Source organism: Stegostoma tigrinum, chromosome 8, assembly GCF_030684315.1.
Source record: "Stegostoma tigrinum isolate sSteTig4 chromosome 8, sSteTig4.hap1, whole genome shotgun sequence".
Classification (NCBI taxonomy): Eukaryota; Metazoa; Chordata; class Chondrichthyes; order Orectolobiformes; family Stegostomatidae; genus Stegostoma; species Stegostoma tigrinum.
Window position 1 is genome coordinate 12,720,783 of NC_081361.1, and position 23,993 is coordinate 12,744,775.

At 40.3% G+C, this 23,993-nt stretch overlaps 1 protein-coding gene across 11 annotated transcripts in view; it reads left to right on the plus strand.

Annotated features, from left to right (window-relative positions):
* Window positions 1-23,993, plus strand: part of rasal2 (RAS protein activator like 2) — a 348,750-nt gene that overhangs the window by 287,942 nt on the left and 36,815 nt on the right. For all 11 annotated transcript variants that reach the window (XM_059647745.1, XM_059647746.1, XM_059647747.1 and 8 more), the window contains 2 exons: window positions 4,195-4,293; window positions 7,693-8,247. In XM_059647745.1, coding sequence (XP_059503728.1) covers window positions 4,195-4,293; window positions 7,693-8,247 — 654 coding nt within the window. The remainder of the gene's footprint in view (window positions 1-4,194; window positions 4,294-7,692; window positions 8,248-23,993) is intronic.

A 23,993-nucleotide genomic window follows, 5' to 3' on the forward strand; every position in this document is an offset into this window, starting at 1 on the left:
TTCAGAAGACTGAGATTCTGTCATATTGCTGTGATTTCTGAAGTCTTCAAATGTGCTTGAAATCTGTTTCTATTTCAGATCAGATTTCAGGGTGTAAAGCACCTAAGTAACCAAATTAAGTAACAGTTCCCATTTACATTTCACAAAAGCCCCCAGCATCCATTAGGATTCGACAAATACTGCAGCAACCTCTAAGATCCATCCAAGAAACAGGTCAACTTATAAAAGTAAGCAAGATCATTTGGTTTCCTTTAACTGCTAAGTTTTTGTGGTAATTTACTTCTACCTCAGGTTTGTAGTTACCACAGAGTTTTGCTTCTCATTTAGTGTTTCCTTTGTTTGACGCTGGAAGAGATTTTAAAAGAACTTGGAGTCCTGTGGCTTAATTCTTTCAACAATAAGTGGGATTTCAGATTTCTTCTTCAAAAAAATACTGGTCTTGACCAAGATCATTAATGATTTGGACTGGGTGTACAGTTTTAAAATTTGCAAATAATACCAAAATTTGGAAGCCTGGTGAAATTACGAGGACGGTGATAGGCTACACAAGAACTTAGGCTGTGATGCTCAGTAATGCTGGGAATTTTCTAAAAAGTGTGATGAGGAATTGCAGGAGTATTTCACGTGCGGAAATGAACACAGTGTAGATCGAGGCTGTCACCTCTGAAGTTTGACTGTTGTTATTTCATTAATCTTCGAAAGGGCTTGCTAGAGACACTTGACCAGTGCGCATAGGGATAGCCTGAATGAAGGCAGCAGCAAAAATCTATTTTTGATATTGAAAAGTAAGTTCGAACATTTTAAGAGGTGCACACTGTTTGTTAATTGTATCTTGGGAGGTGGCAGTATAGTGGTAATGCCCAGGCTAGTAATCCAGGACTGGGGTTCAAATATCACCATAGTGGAGGATTCAGTGATGGTAATGTCAAATGGGTGATTATTAGATTCTTTCTTGATGGAGATGGAAAATTTTAGCTTAACTTAAACCTGATGTTCATTTCGGAGTCAGAGAAAAGGAAGACAAAGTGAGAAGAGCAAATTACTGCAGGTGCTGAAATCTGTACTGAAATTAACAGATGCTGGATGTCACAGTGGGTCAGACAGCAACCATGGAGAGAGAGCATGCTAACGCTTTGAGTCTAGGTGGCTGTTCTTCAGAGCTGAAGCGGTGTGGAAGGGATAGCATTTACGCTATAGTTGGGGGCAAGGATTTGGAAGTGTTTAGGCCTCTAGTCAAGGAAGAAGCCGAGAGCTCGCACACTCCCCTGGTGGAGGATAGCGGTATAGAGGGGTTGAATGTCCATGGTGAACAGGAAGAAGTTAGGGCCAGAGAACTGAAAATTGTCAATACGGTGGAGGGCAGCAGAGAAGTTGTGGATGTAGGTGGGCAGGGCCTGGACAAGTAGAGAGGATGTAGTCAAGGTCGGAGGAAATGAGCTCAGTGGGGCAGGAATAGGCTGATATGATTGGCCTACCAGGCAGTCTGGTTTGTGGATTTTGGGACAGAGGTAGACTACATTGGAGGAACCAAATGCAGACTGGGTGACCACTTTGCAGAGCACTTCCAGTCTGTGCGCAAGCATGACTTCGACCTCGACCTTCCTGCAGCTGGCCATTTCAACACAGCGTCTTGCTTGTATGCCTACTTGTCTGTCCTTGGCATGCTGCAGTGCTCCAGTGAATCACAGTGCACACGGGAGGAACAACATCTCACCTTCAGACTAGGCACTTCACAGCTTTCCGGACTCAATATTGAGTTCAACACCTTCAAATTGTGAACAAACTTCCATTTCTTCCCTTTTGTTTATTTTTATTTGTTGCATTCTTTGTCACCATGCCCTATCTCCCCTTCCTCCACCCCAGTGAGACTGTCTTCTCTTTCCAGTCTGGCAGTTAGACCACCATTGTTCTGCCATTCTTGCATTCCAATCACTTAATCTGAACTATCATCATCTTTTCTCCACCAGCAGTCTATACCCCACCACCACGACAACCTGCCCCCAACTATAGCATAACTGCTGCCCCCTCCACACTTCACCTCAGTTCTATTGAAGTGTCATCTAGACTCAAAACATTACCTTGCTGTCCCACCATGGATGCTGCCTGACCCACTGTGATCTCTGGCATCTGTTTTTTTCAAGACAAAGTGAGGCTGAGTGTTACTATGAGCCATGAAATTTTGAGAGTTTAGTGCTAATTAGGAAGACTACCAAGATGATCAGGAGAAATGTCTGATTGGAGTTGTTGTAAGAGACAGGATGCATTCACATATCTAGTGAGGATTGGAGAGCGCCTGCATCACTGTTATGTCAGTCATTTGCTTGATGAGAGAAGAAATCAAATGTTTGTTGGCATTGCTGAATTCACTGTTCCAGCAAAATGTCTTGGGTCTTTGATTAAGCCAAATCAATCAATCTCACAGCCCTAACCATAAAAGTAAAATTAGTAATTAAAGTCAAAGTTTAGGTTTAACAGAAACAAAAAAAATGTTGAGACAGGCGAGTCAAGCTATTGGAAGTGGAAAGAGATTATCAGGCAGAAAGGGAAAGAAACGAGATGGATTAATTGCAAGTATGTAGAAAAGAAAATATTGAATTAAGGAAAAGCTGTTTTCTTTACATGGATATAAACCTGGGAGCTTACTATGGAGTTGGCTGCATTGAATGATTTTATTGTTACATGTACCAGAGTAAAGTGAAAAGCTTTGTTTATGAACAGATCATAGTCAACAAGGATGTACAGATTAGAGGTTGTAAAATAAATTTAGAGGCATTCAGGTTACATTACAAAGGACGTGCCCCAGGTGAGATCAGTGTTAGCAAGATCTGCATTATTTGAGGCTAGAATCCATTCATCAGTTTAATAACAGCCAGGAAGAAGGAGTTCCTGAACCTGCTGATGCATGTGTTCAAGCTTCTGTATTTTCTGGCTGATGGAAGATGTTGTAGGAGATAATCGCTGGGGTGCAGTCAGACTTTTGATATTGGTAGCCTTTCTGTGTCAAAGCGCTGTGTAAATGGAGTCTGTGGATGGAAGGCCGGCGTCCATGATTGTCTGGGCTGTGCACACCACCTTCTGTAGTTTCTGATGGTCCTGGGCAGAATACTTGCCAGACCAGGCCATTATGCAGCCGTACCAGTATGCTTTCAATAGTGCATCTGTAGAAATTGGCGAGGGACGTTATGGACATGCCAAATTTCCTGAGCCACAAAAGGAAGAAGAAGTGTTGTTGTGCCTTGGCTGTTGCATCTACGTGGGAAGTCCAAGACAAGTTGGTTGTTGTCACTCGTTTGAACTTGACACTCTGTCTACCTTCTCAACCTTAGCTTTCTTGGTTGTGATTACAGTAGTACAAAGTATACAACTCTACCTTAATTTTTGAGATTTTTTTGTCATATTGCATTATATACAAGTACCATTTTATATTTTAATGTGCAGGTTGTTTAGGTAGGAAGACAGTGAAGTATACTGTAATAGGCATGTTTTATATTCATGGGAAGATGTATTGAAGTTGCTCGCAGTTATATATGTTAGTCTTGCTGAGCCCAAAACGCATAAATTCTTTTCAGATTGTTGGGAAATAAATTCCAGAGGAGTTGGCAGGTATTTGTATGGAATGTCATCAATTCCATTGATGTTTTACATCTTTTCATTGAAAGAAGACAGACAAATGCTGATTTTTATCAAATAATAACTTGGATTACATTGAGTTGATTGACAAAACTGACTTCAGTAAAAGTCAGAGCGGTCAGATTAATTCCTTTCTTCAGGCTCGAGGTTACAGTCTGTGCAAACACAATTCAAATCTTCATTTGGTTGCTGGCATAATGCTATATAGAAAAGCTCTATCTTAATACATGGTACATGATTCTCCAACATTCCTGTATATGTAAAAGTTTGGAAAGATTTCGGGCCAAATGCAGGCAAATAGGACTGGTTTAACTTAGAAAACCTTGTTGGCGTTGATGAGGTGGACTGAAGGGCCTGTTTCCATGCTGAATGACTCTGACGCTCCAATGTTTTTGGTCTGAATTTCTGGGATTCACTGTCCAGTAGTATGCTGAAAAGTTTGATGTCTAATACCTGAACTGGTTTTACTTCAAGCGTCCTTCATTCTTGCACAAAACGTGGAAATATTTCTGTACTTTTGGTACATGTACATACGAACATATTCTGGATGATTTTATGTTGCAGGTTACGTACACAGGAGGTAGTAAATGTTTCAGTTGCTCATCTGTGGCAGAGAGAGATAAGTGGATGGAGAATCTACGGAGAGCAGTGCAGCCAAACAAGGTAACTGCATTTAACCAGGATCATGGTAACTGATTTATTATCCTTTTGATTATTAAAGTATCTTTGGTAATTAGATTATTAAATGTAGCTTATTAAATTTTAACCAAGCCAGCGGAGAGCGGTGTAAAATTACCGGAAGTAAGTTAGCATCATGATGTCCTGTGTTTCTGGTTTTATCAATAAATGAGTTTGACATTTTTAAGATGTTTCATTTTTGTTAGAAGCTGATTGAAAAAAGTAGGATACCTGTGGAGAACTGGCTTCTCTCTATAATTCACAGATGAAGTGTGAAAATAATTTGGAGTTTAAAAACCAGGAGTCCGTTCAAGATTGAATTGATTTTTATTTGCCAGCGCAAATAACACAAGCAATCTAGACACTTGTCTGTCAGAGGGGATCAGGAGTTAAGATTGCTTGTTTATAACAAGAGTTCACTTAATAATGTTTTTTACATTTTTTACACGCACATTCGTACAATATTATTGGTCAGCAACTGTCACTGATCCTACCTCAACAGTGTTTTTGTTGTGAAATTGTATGTAATGAGGAGGCACAGTGTTTATTAATATCAGTCCTCAAGTTTGCTGAGTCATTCCACACCTATTATTCAAGCTGCAGTTCGTACTAACTGTTCTTACTGTTTTATCCTAACCTCCCTCCCTTCTCTTTGCCCTCAGCCTAATTCTCTGTGTATCTCTGCACACAAACTCATTGTTTCCTGTCTTTGAATGCTAAATATCCTATCATGCTTCATGATTATGCCAAGTGTTTTGGCCCATTTAGAACACAATCCTTCAAAGCCTAAGCAAAGGGAGATGTAACATTTCAGATTGGTTTGATTGTACTCCACTGATATCAACCCCAGATTAGTATTTGTGCTGAGTTCACAGAGCTCTATCACTTCACCCACTATAAACAACATCAATTTATTGATCAGTTTTATTCTGGTGCCTGGAAACAGGTGACCAGGTGTTTGTCGTCTTACCATGAGATTAATGTTACAAGTATGAAGCAGTAAAATACTGTGTAAGAAGGGTCACTATAGTTGAAGCTCGCCTGACAGTACAAAACAGCAGTTGGGATGCAGTAAATGTTGAAATGCAGCCTGTCAAGTTTACAGACTGTGTGGAAGACTTAGCAGTATAAGGGAAATGCTGGTCCCATGGTGAACCTTCTGTACAGAAGCAAGGGCTTTTGAAGTGTTCCTTTACGTGTTCCTGGACTGCGATTTTTTTTTTGTAACTTTAATTACCCATGTTATAAAGGAGTGTGTATGTTTGTCATGATGTTGGAAGATGCAGAGTTTAATTAAGCAAATACTCAAGGTCTGAATAATCCCATCAGTCTTGCTGATCTAATCTGCATCTTTCCGCTCCTAACAGTAATGCTATTAAACACCTCTCAGCCTTGCATAGCGCTATTAGGACACTATCTTCTGTCTCCAAGGACTGTAAGGCCTGGAAACGGTGGGTGTACTCTGATTTTGGCAGTGCTCATATCTGTGGCTGATTCTTTGCTTTCATTTTTGTGCACAGTTCACCATCACATTCTGTTCTTTTTCCAGGTTTTACCATTGCTGCTTGACGGCAAGTAGAATGCTGGTGTGTTCCTCAAATAAATATCATGATGATGTACAGCTTGTTTGGTGTTGTGGGATTGCATGAGGCAAATGTTGCATTGCTGTCAACAGAGCTTTTACAGCTGCAGCACATTATAGTGTGCCTGGCTGTGCGTACATGGCATTTGTCCCCACCCTGTTCATACCGTCTTGTATGACCATGTGAGCAAACTGAATTGGATTCCTCAGGGCCCACAAGCTATCCTTGTGGCAACAGGTACAAGTTACCTGCCCAATGCAATTAACTTGTTATTCAGTTTATCTTATCCATAGATTGTTCCTCCCTCCGTTTGCCAGCTGGTTGTGACAGCAGCTGCTGCATACATTTAACAAATCAGAATTTATGTCAGTATTATCAATGGGGCTTGCTCAGCCTGGTCCAGTCCCAACTGGTAATGTATTACATGTCTGTGTATAAAAACAGTACTATAATTTTCAAGCTCTTTGTGTTTTACATCACTGTTGAATACTTACTGCAGTCTTCCACCTGTACCTTTTAATTTTTCTGGACTCTCATCTGCAGCTTTATCTGTTATCTTCAAGTAATTGTTCATTTTAATGTTGCTTATTACACAGCTCTTCGATCTTCTGATTATTGAATTGGATATTCTGTCTAAGGACTTAGGGATTACTTGAAGATCTGTTGAATTATTGCCTTCATCCCAGCCTTCTGACTTGGAAACCAAAACAGCTCAACTGGTGCTGATAACAAGTTGTCATGGCTCTGTCTGTGTTGCACGTGCGATTATTATCACCAGTCAGCATTCTGTGATTTCCTGGTGAAATACTTTTCCAAGTTCAAATTCCTCTACTTCCTTCCTGGCCCCATATTTCTACAGTGGGCAAATGATTATTGGTTAACTCGCGTTATGATGGCACTGACAAATGTATGCGACCAACCCAGTTTGTCACTCCTCCTAGTTAGCCCTCCTTAGTTAAGGATCCAACTTTAACTCAGTGCCAACTAGATCATGGCTTCTGGTAATAGGGCAATGTCGTTTTCACCCTGTGAAAGACTATAATGCCCAACCACATAATAATGCTTGTGGCAGTTTAGTTTCCACTGTTTATAGATTATTTATAATATTTATTATTTGTTTGTTAAACATTTGTCATGTCAGATCGCTCAAATGGATAAATTAAAATAATCAATATTTATGGAAAAATTAGATAATTGGGTGAATCAGCAGGAGATGATTTGGAATTTCCTCCCCTTCTGAACATTATTGTTGAAATTCCATTTCTTTTCAGTGCTTAATGATCGTTCCTGAGAGCCGCTGTTAGTTCATAAACCTAACTAGATTGGTTCTTTAATATTTTAGGGAAGCAGATAACCGACTGGCAGATTCTTCAGTTAAATCTTTTCTGACTGTTGCAAGCAGACATAGAGAGGATGGTTTTGCTCCAGATAATTAATGTCTTCCAGCAGCCACTACTTTGGATTGATTATTAACCCAAGAAAGTTGTGTAATGTATCGATCAACTTGATCACAGCATTTTCTGATAAATTGCTGTGGAATAGTAGGCAGGTTGCCCACTTCTGTGTTGTCCCTTGAGTCACTGTCTGATTCTGGGTCTATTGGAAAGGAGTGCTACTAAACAAAAACCCAATTGTTCCTCATAGAAAAATGGGTGGGCAATGCCTCAAACACTGCAGCTTGATTCCACTCATTATTATTACTGCCATAATCAATTTTAAAAATGGCAAGTCCTTCAAGTTGGTTATCTGGGTGGGTCTTTTGCACTCAAGGAGTGATGCATGCTTGTTTTACGTTTTGTAGGACAATTGTCGTCGAGCAGAAAATGTACTCCGTCTCTGGATAATTGAAGCAAAAGATCTAGCCCCAAAGAAAAGGTATTTCTGTGAACTGTGTCTTGATGACACACTATATGCACGAACTACCAGTAAAATGAAAGCAGATAACCTGTTCTGGGGTGAGCACTTTGAGTTCTACACTCTGCCAATGGTCAGGAACATCACAGTGCACATTTACAAGGACATGGATAAGAAGAAAAAGAAAGATAAGAATAATTATGTGGGACTGGTTAATATACCAATCACCAGTGTCATTGGACGACAATTCATAGAGAAATGGTACCCTGTCAGCACACCTAATCCCAACAAAGGCAAAGGTGGAGGTCCTTACATCCGCATCAAGTGCCGCTATCAAACAATTGCCATCCTTCCAATGGAACAGTACAAGGAATTTGCAGAGTTTGTTACCAACAACTACACCATGTTGTGCTCTGTGTTGGAGCCAGTGATCAGCGTGAAGAATAAAGAAGAGATGGCCTGTGCACTTGTTCACATTCTGCAGAGTACTGGTCGGGCAAAGGTAAGCATGGAAATCAGCTTTGCGGTAAAATCAGAAGTACCTTTTTTGTCATTCTTGTGTAATAGTAAACTAAATTGTGATCTCAACAAAAAGCTTGGTGTTGAAAGATATCAGAAACTAATTACCATGCAATTGTTCCTAGCTTTTTGCCAAATTTAATGTATATTATTGGATTCAAATGCGAAGTGCTCTTCCAATAATCATCCTTTGTAAATGCATCTTAAGTGCACCTTTTCTCACGTTCCTCTTCTCACTGAATAAAAACACTGCCATTCAGACTTTGGATTGTAAAACTTTAAGTAGCCCTCCATTATTAAAAATGGGAGGCGGGGGGAGAAGAGACAGAGAGATATCAGATAACCTAACTTTAACATAGCAGTGGAAGAATTACCAAAATCTGTTCTCAGAGTAACTGTGCATTTAGACAAGAATCAGTCAATTAGGTTTGTAAAGGTAAGCCCTGTCTGAGTCCTTCAGTTGAATGTTGAGGCAATAATTACTGTGGCAAGTTCAGAGAATGGCTATGGGTATTGCCTAACTGGACTTCCAGAGGATATTTGCAGAAGAAATTATTCACTGAAATGAGAGAGAACTTTGTGATATGCCAATAATTGTTTGAGCATGAGAGTAAGCGTAAAGACAACACTCTCAATTTAGCAGAATATGACAAGTGAGGCGCCTGTGCTGCAGCACAGTTTTTCATAATTTATAACATTGAGTTGAATGAAAGAGTAGAGAGTGGTATGTCCAAGTTTGGAGGTGATGCAATGCACATAAGCAGCAACTTACAAGGTTGTGTAGATGACTAAATGTGTCAGACAATAGCAAATGGAGTTTTTTTGTGGCAGAAGTGTGAAGTCATCTCTTCTAGGATAAACAATGAGAATATTTTCTTCATGGTGAGAAACACCAGTTATGGAGGCTGAAAGGGATATCTTTAAATGTCAATGAGCAAAAGACTAAATGACCAAGTTGCTATTTTGAAACAACTTCCTCTGTTTTAATTGTATAGAAAGTGGAGTTTCAGTATTTCAGGAAAGATGTTGACTTCAGAAGGTGTACTGCGCAGATATAAATTTTTGTACATTTACATATAACATTATAATATCCCATGTCTAGCCCTGTGTGCCTGAAAAATCTTAAGAAATTTGAATTGTTTAATCCTGTGAATAAATATACATTGTTTTCTGAAGAGTGTGCCCAGTCCTCAAGGATGGACGCATGTTGTGTGCCTCAACCGAGGAGTTTCTGTGATGGACCTGTGTTTCGTGTTAAGTACATCATTCTCTGTCCAGGATGTCTCCAAGGATCTTAACGACACTGTATATCAGCCCAGGATTTCTGCTCATGATCACTATTCAGGGGCTACTGCTATATAACTCACTATGGCATGAGGTCAATAGTAGGTTTTATAAGCCCAGTTAACAGTCAAATAATTTTGAAAGCTGTGGAGAAAGATTTGGGCAGTGAGAGTAATTGGAGAACGCTTCCTAAGAACAAGCATAAACATAGATCGAATGGCCTCTTTCTGTGCCATACCATTCTATTGCAGCTCAGGTGACTGTCTGTGAGGAGTTTGCAAATTCTCCCCATCTCTCCATGGATTTTCTCCAGGTGCTCCAGTCTTTTTTCACGGCCTAAAGTTGTGCAGGTTGGGTGGATTGGCCATGGGAAATTATCCATAATGTCTGGGGTGGGAAATGCAGGCACAGGATAGGGTGTGGGTCTGGGTGGGATGCTCTTTGAGAGTCAATGTGGGCTCAATGGGATGAATGACCTGCTTCCACTCTATAAGAATTCTTTGATTCTATTATATTAGAATTATACTGGGACTTCAAAGGTCAAATTTTGAGGTCTGGTTACATTATTCATTGAGTTCAACAGTTGACTATCAAAATGGAGTTTTAAAAATTAGAAAGAAATTATTCCTTGTCATGGGGAATTATTTTAAAATTTGAGCTAGGCTATTCAGGATTAAAATCAGGCAGCATTGTTCGACTTGAGGAGGAGAAGCATCAATCTCCTACCGTGAGGCCATTCAGCCCACCAAGTTCACACTGCCCATCTGTAAGGCATCCCCCCAGCCCCAGCCCCCTACCATATCCCTTCGCACCATATTTACCACGGCTAATACACCTCGCATACGCTGAACCCTGCCGACAATTTCAGCATGGCTAATCCACTTAACCTACACCTTGTTGGACTTTGGGAGGAAACCGGATCACCCAGAGGAAACCCGCGCAGACACTGGGAGAATGTGCAAACTCCACACAGTCACCTGAGGCTGGAATCAAACCCAGGTCCCTGGTGCTGTGAGGCAGCAGTGCTAACCATTGAGCAGCCATGCTGCTGGTGGCAGAAATCCACACGTTGCCCCCCCAAAAAAATTGCAAGCACATAATAAAAGTTTGGGCACTAGGTTAGTCGATCTTTTTTTAAAACCCAGAATTCAAAACATTTTTGTTAGACTGGTATATTAAGAGACAAGGAAGAAAATGTAAAATGAATTTGGAGTACCATACAGTTGCGATCTAACAGGAAAGCTGAATTGTGGTCGCTTATTCCTGTCCTTATTGTTTGAAGAAGAGGTTAAAAATTAGAAATAAAATATTTTTGATCTTTTCCCAAAGTTGCCTTGAAGGATTTATTGGCTGACTGCAAGTCCAACTGCCCATTTTGAAATCTGCACCTAGAAGTGTATCAAATGCTGATTGATTACACTATATTATTAATCCAGAAACCAGAAATGTTCTTGGGATCTGGGTCCAAATCTCAACATTGGATGGTGGAATTTGATTGTGAAACAAAATCTGGAATTAAGGGTCTAATAATGACCGTGTCTGGTTCACTAATATCCTTTGGGCGGGTGTGGGTTGGGGGTGGTGGTGGGGGGGGGGGGGGGGGGGGGGTCCAAACTACTCCTTAACTGGTTTGACCTGTGTGTGACTCCAGACCACTGAGCAATGTGGTTGACTCTTAGCTGCCCTCTGGGCAATCAGAGATGGACCATAAGTTCTGGCATAGCCAAATGCCCTCATCCAGTGAATGAATAAAAAAGTCAGTTGTAGCGTGTTGAAGTGGAATGCAGTGGTGTGTGGTTATGTTCCTACATGAATAGTCCAGAAATATGCACTGTTAATCCAAAGAAGGACATTACGACAACAATGATAGTTAATTTACATGTATCAGTCTTAAAAAATTGCTGTATGAATTTATCAAAAATGCAACTGGTTCATTGACACTGGTTTCTTTTGGGAAAATGAAACCTATTTTTGTCTGGTTTAGCCAATTATCAGGATGGCCCCTGTTGTGATTCCAGCTGATGTTGTTCCTGGACAAGTCAGACCCCAGGTTCAAATCTGGCTTGATATTTTGTATTTTTCGTTTAACAAGGCAGTCTTTCACTGAAACACAAGTGCACAATGCTGTTTCAAAAATAAAACAGAAGTTTATTATACAAATGAAATGAATAAACAAAAACAAGCAATCCATTAACAGAGAATACAATTTCAGACTTTTCAAAACATGTTGTAAAGTACAATCCCATTAGTCCCAACAGCACAGTATGCAAACAGCAAAGAAAACTCCATTCTCCATCACATCTATAGCATTTAAATTAACTGATGCTTCATTTCTCAGTCTTGCAACTCTGACAGTCTTTTCCTCTGATCTTCATATAACTAAACTTGGGTTTTCTCTGAAGCTGAGAAAATCTTGCTGGGTTTTAACCAAACATTCTGGTCTGGACCTTTCAAACTAAACACTGAGGTAACCAATTTCCTAATAGTGCTAAACTGTCTTATTCAAGTGAAATTGATTTACAAGATGTGCAAGTCTGAACTGCAACCAAAAACTTATTTCAAACCATGAATGTTGCCTCTAACCAAAAAAATTAGGCTTTAGTTAGATGGATCTTAATGCTACACTGTTTACTTTGTTCACTTGTAAAAATTCCCCCAATATAGACAAATTCCTATTACCTTCAGAACTATATCATACTTTTTTGAATAAACCATGGCTTCAGAAAGGCTTACAAGCTTACCATTGAACCTCTTCATCGACAGACCGTGCCACTATTCAAAATCGAAACTCTAAACTAAATGGCATTAAAATATGTATAAATCTCACACTTTACATCACAGCCCACACCACCATATTAACTATCCTCGTTCAGTAAGTTGTATTCAAATCCTAGACAATGCAGTACTCTTTCACTGTTCTAATATTGGCTTATGTGGCAGCTAATTCAAGTTTAGCTCAGTTAATAGTGTTTGGTGTCTGGGATGACCTTCATACATATCATCAGAGTTCATGTCCTATTCATAATGCTAATTTTCTGTCTTGGGCTGCTCATTTCTTTGATTGAAGTGATCATTAATGATCCCATTTTGATGGTCAAAGAACTTCTTTTGATGTCCTGACCCCAACATTCTTCGCCTGTAAATGGTGAAAATTAAGTGCAAATGCACAGCATACTCCATTCAGTTGCTGATTTCACAATGATAGTCCCTATGCTTTAATATTTATTGTTTTAAAGTACTTCTGAAAAATGTTAACATGATTAGCTATTGGTCTATTTGGAAGTGTTTGGTGATCTGTGACCTGCTGAAAGTAGTTCATGTGTATGTGCATTTAGTATACACATCATATTGAACAGTTAGTGAGGATGTGCTATCATGGGTCACTGATAAACCTGGAAGAGTGGTAAAGTACACAGGAATAAGTTTGTAGTCAATCCATTTGAATCAAATCATTGGGACCTTTAAGGGGAGTGTTTGTATTTCTGCTTTTGAAATGATATATTGTGGTACAGTATGTTTAAAGCAGAAATGCAGAATTCTGAATATCAGACACGAGTGGATTCGCACAAAATACAGAAATTGCTGGGATTCTTGGGTTATAAAAAGGCACATTTTCTTTGCTGTTTTATATTCTGCTGCCTATGGTTGTTATGTGATTTGTCTTTTGGGTAATATGTTGCAAAGGTTGACATTCATGATTCTTTCTTGTTATTTTTTAAACATCCTCTCTTTCCTTGTTCCCATGGGAAAGGTTGGGGTAACATTCACAATTGTATCTGCTCGTGCCTGCAGATGGGAATTCTTGTTAAAACCCAGAAGATAAAGAACCTTCACCAGAATAAGGTCACAGCTATTGTGTTCATCATTAAGTGGAATGAGTCATTACAGTGGAAACTCTACTGCAGCTGTATTTCAGAGTCTAGCCACAGGTCAGGCAACTGTCAGGAGGCTGTGAGGAAATATGCATACTCATGCTGTATATCTGAGTTTATGGTGCCAAAGTCAGTGAGAGCAACCATCTTATCTGCCAGTGAATAAATGCATCTCCTGTGTGACGTGAATTTAGGCTGACACTCCTATGCAATACTGAGGAAGTACAGAATTTGTGACAGGGTGACGGTGAGCTGTCATCTTGAGCCACTACAGTCTGTGTAGTGTAGACACATGCACAATGCTGCTGGGATTGGGTTCCAGCATTTAGATCCAACGACAGTGCAGGGTTAACACTGTAGTTGCAAGTAAAGATGGTATGTGACTACCGAGAAGATTACAGTTGGTGTGTTAGCTGCTCTTCCTCTGCTGGATTTTGGAGCTTGTGGGTGTGGCAGGTGCATTCAGATAGATGTAAAAGATTCTACAACACAGTTTAGAGGAGGAGAGTGCTGCCCAGTGTTTCCGTCAATATTTATCTTGACTTTACAACATTCCTAAAATAGATTATGGGGTAATTTTAACATTCCTGGCCCTGGAGCCTTGCTGTGCGCAAATAGGTGCTGTGTATTTGGTGTTGCAGCAGTAACTTTATTTCAAAAACTGTGTGCTATTTTAAGATTATGAAAGATACAACATAAATATAAACCACAACACCTTCCAGTCATGAACCATTTCAACTATCCCACTCATTCCCTGGGCGACATGTCCATGCTGGGCCTCCTCAAGTGTCATAATGATGCCACCTGGAAACTGGAGGAGCTGCACCTCATGTTCCACCTTGGGAGCCTACAACCTAATGGTCTCAACGTGTACTTTACCAGTTTGAAAATCTCCCCACCCTCAGCATCATCCTATGTCCAACTCTCCCTCTCATCCCCACCTCCTTCACCTAACACAACCTGTCCATTTTCTCTCCCACCTCACTGACCAATCCCCATCACTGCTGACCTCCACTCACCAATTACCATTCCACCTACCTTCTCCAGCCTCATCCCTCCGGTCTATTTATTCCAGAGCTCCCTTCCTCTTCCCCCATTTCTGAAGAAGAGTCCTGATCCTAAACATAAACTTGCCTGCACCTCTGATGCTACCTGGCCTGCTGTGATTCTCCAGCTCCACAACTGTGTTATCTCTGACTCCAGCACCAGCAGTTCTTAGTATTTCTATAAATATAAGCTTTTTGGTTTGTCTTTATGTAGTCTTGAAAAGTTGCAGGTTTAATATTGGGTCTGTTCTGAGTTTTATAGTTAGCCCCACTGGACAAGAAAGATATAAAGTAAGTATACCTTAAGCTGGGATCATGTCTTATTCTATTCTTTGCCTTGTTAGTGATGCCTGTCTTTTTAGATGATTAGCCAATGAAGAATTCCTACTTGAGGCAGCTAAACCCCAACACAAATCAGAGCCTTTAGGAGGACAAGCAGAGTGAGAAAAGAAGAGCTCTTGTAGTGCAAACTTGAATAATGTGATTTCATGTTTAATGCATGATATAGTGGAATTTTCATGTTTTATCATCGAAATTGTTGTAGAATCATATCATTTTATACTTAAAACTTCACACACAAAATTAAAGATCTGCTTTAATAATGTGTTAAATAACATGTCGAAAGTGCTTGTACATGTTTGGAGATCATAACATAGGGTACGACAAATGCTTGTGGAATTAATCTTTCACAGCAAGTTAGATGATGGCTGTTATACTGGGTTGAGCTAAATTTAGAACATGATGGGCTTTGGAGTACACATTTTATTTTGGAATTTCTACATATTTTCAATCTTACTCCACCACACCCTGTTCTTGACTGATTTGCTAATACTACCACTGTTACTTATCTTTTATTTCATGTATTTAGCGCACACAGACACAGTTGTAGAGCTATATCAACAAATTATCTATGAGCTACTGTTGACCTAGATGTTCTGCCTCTTCATCTTTTCCTTCAGTTGCTTTCATTTAACAGCTCTTAATTGAGAACTTTTTTTTTGAAACGCTCCCATAAAGACCAAATGACTGGAACTCTTATCCTTCATAAAGATTTGACGCTATTTGCACACCGCTTAATTTGAAATATTGCCCTTCTCTTTGCAGAGATAAAGTAAATGAGAATTGGGGAATTTAATCAATCTAAACCAATCCAAAGATTTCTGACCAAAGGAACTCAGTGTTATAATTCCAGTGGGTTGACTTGTTTTTTGTGACTCCCTATTTTAGAGCCTATGAACCCCTAAGGGTGTCACATAATGTTCTTTTGGGAGTTCAGAACGTTTAAAATACTCGTAATGCATAAACAGGTTAAGAATGAATTACTTGGAGCACAGACCTCATCAGCTCGACACCTACAACAGAGAATAGATGGTTGAGATGCACTGAGCCCCTACTTGGGCTCAAGGCTGTGTGATGGATGTAAGCTAGAACAGCTAGCAGAAGAAAACTGATCAACATTGTCCCTCCCATATTCAGCTAAGTAGCATCTCACTGTGTAACAAGTGTAGAAAGAGCATCCGAAAATTGTGGCACCAGCTTGTCTGTTGTGTGTTGTTGTGCTGCTTTTTCTTAAAAAAAAATCAATCTCTTACAAAGTAATTTGATACCGTCTTTGTTTTCCTGTCATTCAGTTGTTTTGTTTTCATAACTCCTCTTTGAAATAGTCGCACTGTGAATAGGGTTTATTTTCAAGCTTATTTACTGCTGAAGAATTCTTACATTAATTATAATCACTGTTGGTAATTTGGGTTACATCATATTGTTGGCCTCAGTAACTCAAATATGTTGGTACCGGCAGTAAAACCACCCATACCAGCTCATTAGCAAGCCAGACAGCCCAAAAAAAGTTAATGTTTACCATTTGATTCTTTCTGTTGATGGAGTTTTTACTGCTGCAACTCTATCTGCTTTGTTTTCTACATTTCAACATAACCTATCGTGTCTTGTTGCGGTTATCCACCAGAGTTAAATAGGGGAATCCAAGGTTGTGTGCTATCTTTTGCTGCTTCTAATTGAGTGAAAGCTGAAAACCTCTCAAAATCTGCTGATAAATATCTAGTTGCTCAGTAAATAATGTTAACTTGAAATTAAACATGAGCAACTAAAGGTGCTGAGATTTATGTAACATTATAAGCCAGTGCAACAAACAAGTTTTGGACCAGCAAAGAAAACAGCATTGTTAAGAACAATGGTGAAATAGTATTTGTGCGTTTAAAAAGTTGGGTGGGAGTGGAGGAGATAACTTTAGTTTCATTCACCTCTAAGAATTGTTTTCGTGGATTTTGTATCAGGGAGTCTGAAAGCGTGTTCGTTTGCATTTTTATGCATTGGTAATGAGGATTTATAACCCTCATGAAGACGAACCAAGAGTTGGGAATTCAATGCACTATGAAAACCAAAACAATAACTGCTGTTGCCTAGTGGCGTGTTCCAGGGACACAAAGAGATAGAAATATCAAGAAGGCAGTCTGTCAGTATTTGTCAGAACAAGCCTGTTAGAAACTGTTTAGGGAATAAATTTGTTTGTTCTGAAGTTAAAATAATTGTGAATATAGTTGTAGTTCGCTTTACGAAGAGCGATACCAGCTGAAGGAAAACCTGTCTAAATGAATGTGCAAAAATTTGCTGAAAGGTAACTGTTGCACCTGCGCCAAACTGAACAAGGTGTGGAGATAGTGATGAGTCAAACTTTTATTGGAGTTTTTGGTGCTTTTAGCAACATGGCTGAAATGTACAGAATAGTCTGAATTGAAATCATTCCCGGATGTCTTTCCAAGCTTTTTGTCTCGTGTAATAAAGTTCACATTTTTTTGGCTACGAAACATTGTATTCTGTGTTAAAAGTACACTGGCAGTCTGTTGTAAATATGTTCAGAAACTGACCTCCATGTTTAAAACGTCTGGCTTCACAATGAGCTCCTGCCCCACTGAACTCATCTGCACCTATCTGGACTCCATTTTCTCCCCTCTGGTCCAGGAACTCCCCACCTACATCCGTGACACCACCCACGCCCTCCACCTCCTCCAGAACTTCCATTTCCCTGGCCTCCAACTCCTCATTTTCGCCATGGACGTCCAGTCTCTATACACCTGTATTCCTCCTTAAGGCCCTCCGCTTCTTCCTGTCCCGCAGGCCCGACCAGTCCCCCTCCACCGACACCCTCGTCTGCCAAGCCGAACTCGTCCTCACCCTCAACAACTTCTCTTTCGATTCCTCCCACTTCCTACAGACAAAGGGGGTGGCCGTGGGTACCCGCATGGGCTCAAGCTATGCCTGTCTCTTTGCAGGTTACGTGGAACAGTCCCTCTTCCGCACCTACACTGGCCCCAAACCCCACCTCTTCCTCCATTACATTGATGACTGTATCGGCGCCGCCTCTTGCTCCTCAGAGGAGCTCGAACAGTTCATCCACTTCACCAACACCTTCCACCCCAACTTCAAGTTCACCTGGGCCATCTCCAACACATCCCTCACCTTGCTGGACCTCTCTGACTCCATCTCAGGCAACCAGCTAGAAACTGATGTCCACTTCAAGCCCACCGACTCCCACAGCTACCTAGAAGACACCTCCTCCCACCCACCCCCCTGCAAAAATTCCACCCCCTATTCCCAATTCCTTCGCCTCTGCCACATCTGCTCCCAGGATGAGGCATTCCACTCCCGCACATCCCAGATGTCCGCAACATCCCCCCCGCAGTGGTCGAGGACACCCTTGACCGTGTCTCACGCATTTCCCACAACACATCCCTCACACCCCGCCCCCGCAATAACTGCCCTAAGAGAATCTCCCTCGTCCTCACATACCACCCCACCAACCTCTGGATACAACGCATCATCCTCCGACACTTCTGCCATCTACAATCCGACCCCACCACCCAGGTCATTTTTCCATCCCCACCCTTGTCTGCCTTCTGGAGAGACCACTCTCTCCAGGACTCCCTTCGTCCGCTCCACGCTCCACACTCTCCTCCAACCCCACCACACCCGGTACCTTTACTTGCAACTGTAGGAAGTACTACACTTGCCCCCACATCTCTTCCCTCACCCCCATCCCAGGCCCCAAAATGATTTTCCATATTACGTAGATGTTCACCTGCACATCTGCCAATGTAGTATACTGCATCCACTGTATCCAGTGTGGCTTCCTCTATATTGGGGAAACCAAGCGGAGGCTTGGGGACCACTTTGCAGAACACCTCTGCTCGGTTCACAATAAACAACTGCGCCTCCCAGTCGCGAACCATTTTAACTCCCCCTCCCATTCCTTAGACGACGCGTCCATCATGGGCCTCCTGCAGTGCCACAATGATGCCACCCAAAGGTTGCAGGAACAGCAGCTCATATTCCGCTTGGGAACCCTGCAGCCCAACGGTATCAATGTGGACTTCACAAGCTTCAAAATCTCCCCCTCCCCTACTGCATCCCAAAACCAGCCCAGCTTGTCCCCTCCCCCCACTGCATTACAAAACCAGCCCAGCTCATCCTCGCCTCCCTAACCTGTTCTTCCTCTCACCTATACCCTCCTCCCACCTCGAGCCGCACCTCCATTTCCCACCTACCAACCTCATCCCGCCTCCTTGACCTATCCGCCCTCCCCGAACTGACCTATCCCCTCCCCACCTATACTCTCATCTCCACCCATCTTCTCCTCTGTCCATCTTTGGTCCCCCTCCCCCTCTCTCCCTATTTATTTCAGAACCCTCTCCCCATCCCCCTCTCTCATGAAGGATCTAGGCCCGAAATGTCAGCTTTTGTGCTCCTGAGATGCTGCTTGGCCTGCTGTGTTCATCCAGCTTCACACTTTGTTATCTTGCAGTTTTCATTATCTCTGTTCCCAATGAGGTCTGACTTCTTCAGTGTTAACATCAGTTGAGATCACAACCAAGTGATGGCTTCTTCTGTAATCAAAAATTCTTGACTATAAGATGGATCTGTGAATTTTTAAAGAAATTAGATGGTGGGCAAATTTTGTTAAGAAGTTGCTGTGAATTCTTTTATGTGGTTACAGTATTAAAACTGCTTTGACTGTAGTTAAGATTTTCCGAGGAATAGAAGATGTAACAGTGGAGTATTTTAATTCTTTGACTAAGGCTAAATTGAGAGAGTTAATGAATAAATTTAAGGTAGAAGTAAAGCAGAATCTCATGAGGATGATGTGTCTCATGAGGATGATGTGTTTGAAATAATTACCCAGAAATTAGAATTAAAAGGAGACAAACCTGAAATTATGTATCACAGCCAGAATTAACAAAGATTCAGTTGCAAATTTAAAAGACCATGAACTGGAAGACAGAGCAAAATGGAAAGAGAGGAGAAAATAACATGGAAATAAGAGCTTGAATTGGCAGAAGAGAACAAAGACAAAGAAAGAGAAATGAATTTAAGAAGCTTAAATGCCATAGAGAGGAAACTAGAGAACATGACCTGTCTAAGGGAAAGTTTATGATGAAGAAAGACAGAAGAGACAGTAGTTCTGAGAATGTTTCAGATTCCACTACGGGATAAATTTAATTAGAAATCTGTGTTTATCGGGGTTGCAGTTGAAAGATGTTTGAAATATGGATGTGAGTTTGCTCGCTGAGCTGGAAGGTTAGTTTTCAGACGTTTCGTCACCATTCTAGGTAACATCATCAGTGAGCCTCCGACGAAGCGCTGGTGTTATGTCCCGCTTCCTAAACAGATAAATAGAAAGTGGGACATAACACCAGCGCTTTGTCGGAGGCTCACTGATGATGTTACGTAGAATGGTGACGAAACGTCTGAAAACTAACCTTCCAGCTCAGCGAGCAAACTCACATCCAGAACCTCAACCTGAGCTACAAATCTTCTCATGTTTGAAATATATTTTGCCTTGTGTGGGAAAAAAATTAGCTGTGAAATTAGTGGCCAAAACATGCATGGCATTTAATGTTACAAAGTGTCCTGATAGGTACAACTACGAATGTGTACACAGCCTGTGAAAGAGCTATCTACAGACTGTAAATCCATTCCAAGTGTGATACGCAATGCTTATAAGCAGGTAAATGAAGCTTATCAATTAAAATTTAGGACTACGAGAAAGACACCTCATCAGACATTTGTAGAATTTGTAAGTGAGAAAGCAATGTTTTGGAATCAGTGATTTATTACTGAAGTGAGAGAGAATTTTTGAGGAAATGAGGGAGAGCATGGCAATGGAAGAAGTCAAGAATGGTATTTTGGTAACCGTTAAAACATATTTAGATGAGCATCCTGCATCAAATCTCAGAAGTGGCAGATGGAGAAATAGCCGTATGGGATGCAGCGAGGAAATTGGGGGAAGAGAAAATCTATGAGTATTTGGGAACAAATATAAGCGCACCAAAATAATGAGGAAATGCTACTCTTAAAAAGTGATGTGAAGAAAACAATGTGCTTTGTTGAGACAGTATGTTTTAATTGCCCTTTACTTTTGATTGTGGACTGAATTGTGAAAAAGACTGTCGAACAACAAAGGACTGAGGAAGGAATAGCTGTACTTTAAATTAGCAAGTTACTGAAACCAATGTGGCTCACCATTACACTGTTGCTTTGCAAGCAGTGGGGTACTGTGTAAAATAGATAACTCAGCGTGGGGACGTGTACAAAGTTAGATTTGGCTGGCAAGAAGTTACACGTTCATTGTCGAATTGTATCCTGTTGTAAATGTCCAAATATCATCAGCTTGCTGAAAGTTCCCTGTTCCTGAGTAGCTGAACAGCTAATGGCTGTGAACAGTAGAGTGAGAAGCCTTTGGAACTCTGGAAAAGGAGAGATGGTGTCCCTCTTTGAAGTCAAAATACCTGAAGCATAACGCAACTTTTATTTTGCATATATGTGTAGCAAGGCTTTAGAAAGGGTTAAGAGTTTCAACTCATAGAGTTATATTTCAACAGTTTGTAATTATTTGCCTTGTTATTTTTCAATTAACCAAGGTTGCCAAAGAATTGTCAATTGTCATAACCACAGATGACTTTATCAATGTGCAAAATATAAATATGTCAGAATTGGGTGTAATAAATAGGTGTCATTAAATACAGAAATATGGTCTATGTTTTCAGTTAACTTGGGTCAAAAATATCAGATAAATGGGTACTGTGTGTACTTTGATTATATAAAATTAACTTCTGTGACATTTCTCGAAGTAACAGTGCATAATTTCCAGTATGCCACCCCAGTGAGGTTTAACAGCTTCTATTGTAGGGAGTCTGGACATAGTAAAGCTAATTGTTGTGAAATAAATAAGAAACCTATTGCAGAAATAGGAACCCCTGAGGAATTGTCAAAAAATAAAATAGTTATTATATTCCTTGATGGTGCAAGTGAAGTGTGCCTTCAGTGTGTATGAAGGAGGAAACGGTTCAGGATGATTAAAGGAATTCTTCCTCACCTACTCCAGTTGATAACTGGAGTTTTTGTAGATTTGATGTTGAAGGGGATATATTCCCTTACTCTTCAACAGAATGAGTAAACCAAATATAGAAGGGTTTTAATTTTCTAAGGTTTACAGGAGAGGCCGCCTTTACTCATCTAATCAAACCAAGAAAGACGGTGAGAGACACTAGACAAGTCAGTTAGTGATGCAGGCTGATGGTGCAGTTTGTGTACCAGTGTGGTTAATGAAGGAGCAAGTGCTAATTGACGATGCACAGAGCTGGCCTGTGGTCCAATTATATGCAGTTGAATTAAAAGGTGACTTACTGGTGAAAAGGTTGTATTTGGAGTAGCACAACTAATCTCTTTGGATGGAATTCAATGAATTTATTATCCTAGGGAATAGTGGCTAGCTCAAAAACTAATTGCCTTACCAAAGTTATTGCAAAATCAGTAGAAATGAAAGAACCAGAGATGCTACAGAAGAAATATCCTGGAATATTTCCTGACTGTTGTGACTAGATCTCAGGCCCATAGAGTTAGACACAAAGAAAAAGAACCAATACAAGAGGAATTTGATACGAAAGCTCAGTTATTTGATTGTTTTCAAAAAATAATTATAAATGACGGATGTAAAGAAAATGAGAAATGTTTAGTCAGCTTTGTTAGAAATACAACCAACACATCCTGAGTTTAGAAAACTGCATAAAAAGGCTACTTAAAACTTGAATCAGAATCAAATCAGATTGTTGTTATTATTTAAAATGCAAAGTGCTAATGAGGATTTGGAAACCACCTCAAATTCCAGATGATAGGAATGTGTAGTAGTCCATTAAATGGTTGTTTCATTTGGATAATAACAAAATTTTGAATGTCTCTAAATTTCAATTGGGTATTGGGAAAATGCAGGTTAAAATATAAAATATTTCTATTGGCCAGGTTTGGAAGAGGATGTGACTAAATGTTAGTAGATATGCATACATGTCAGGTCATGGGGAAATGCCGTACATAAGTTAACCTCTGCCGTTGATTCTGACACCAAGCTTTGAAGAACTGATTCGCAGGGTGTTAGTAGAGTGTAAGACCCTACCTAAAACCAGAAGTGGAAATCAGTATCTTTAACAGTAATGGATATTGCAGAGCCTGTGGAAAAATTATAGCAAGAATAGCAGTGGAAAAGTTAGTTTAATTTTATTTCACAACATCCAAGGAAATACAATCAAATCAAGATTCAAATTCTCTGTCTCAAATATTCAAAATAGTTTGCAAGTAAAACAACTTGTGTCTTCAGCTGATCAGCCACAATTACGAGGGGTTATAGAAATATGACATAACACTTTAAAGACCATGATTTAGAGGCTGTTGTCCAACTGGCCTGATGCTTAGGATAAACAAATTCCTTGCTGCTGTTTGTCATTACAGATACTCCTGAGTCCACACATTCCGTTCTTTTCAACTGATAATATACATGCTCTGACAGGACTACTGAAATTAAGTAAAGAAAACTTTGAATCAAAGCTCAGTGATTACACTTGCAACCCAGGTGTCAGATTTCAGGGATAAATTATCAGAAGTGTGTGATGATCTCGTGATGTGGATTATGTACTGAGTACTCCAGACAGGAGGAAAAATAGCCAGTGGATCATGTTTAAAATATTCACATGACCAGGTGAATGGTCAGGAGAGGAGGACTGTGTTTCCAATAATGAAACAAAATTCAGAGCAGTTGGAGAATGAATCAGAAGTTGAAAATTGTCAAGTCCACCCTCCAGTAATCAGATTGGATTATATAGCAGTATTTAAGAAGTTGGATGTAATATCATACCATTTCTCAAAACATTGAGCTGACACTAGAAGGCTATCTTTTTTTTCCATTCATGGGATATGGCCATTGCTGGATAAACCAACATTTACTTCTCGTCCCTAAGAGGGCAGTTAATGGTCAGCAGCTTGCTGCAAATCTGCAGTTACACGTCAATCACAACAGGTAAGGACAGCAGATTTGCATCCCTGAGTGACATTAGTGAACTAGATACATTTTTGCAATAGTTAACAGTTACTTGGTTGGCATTAGGCCAGCTGTCTTCCAGACTTTACTGAATTCCGATTTCACCACCCCCAATGGTGAAATTCAAACTTAGGTCCCCAGAACATTG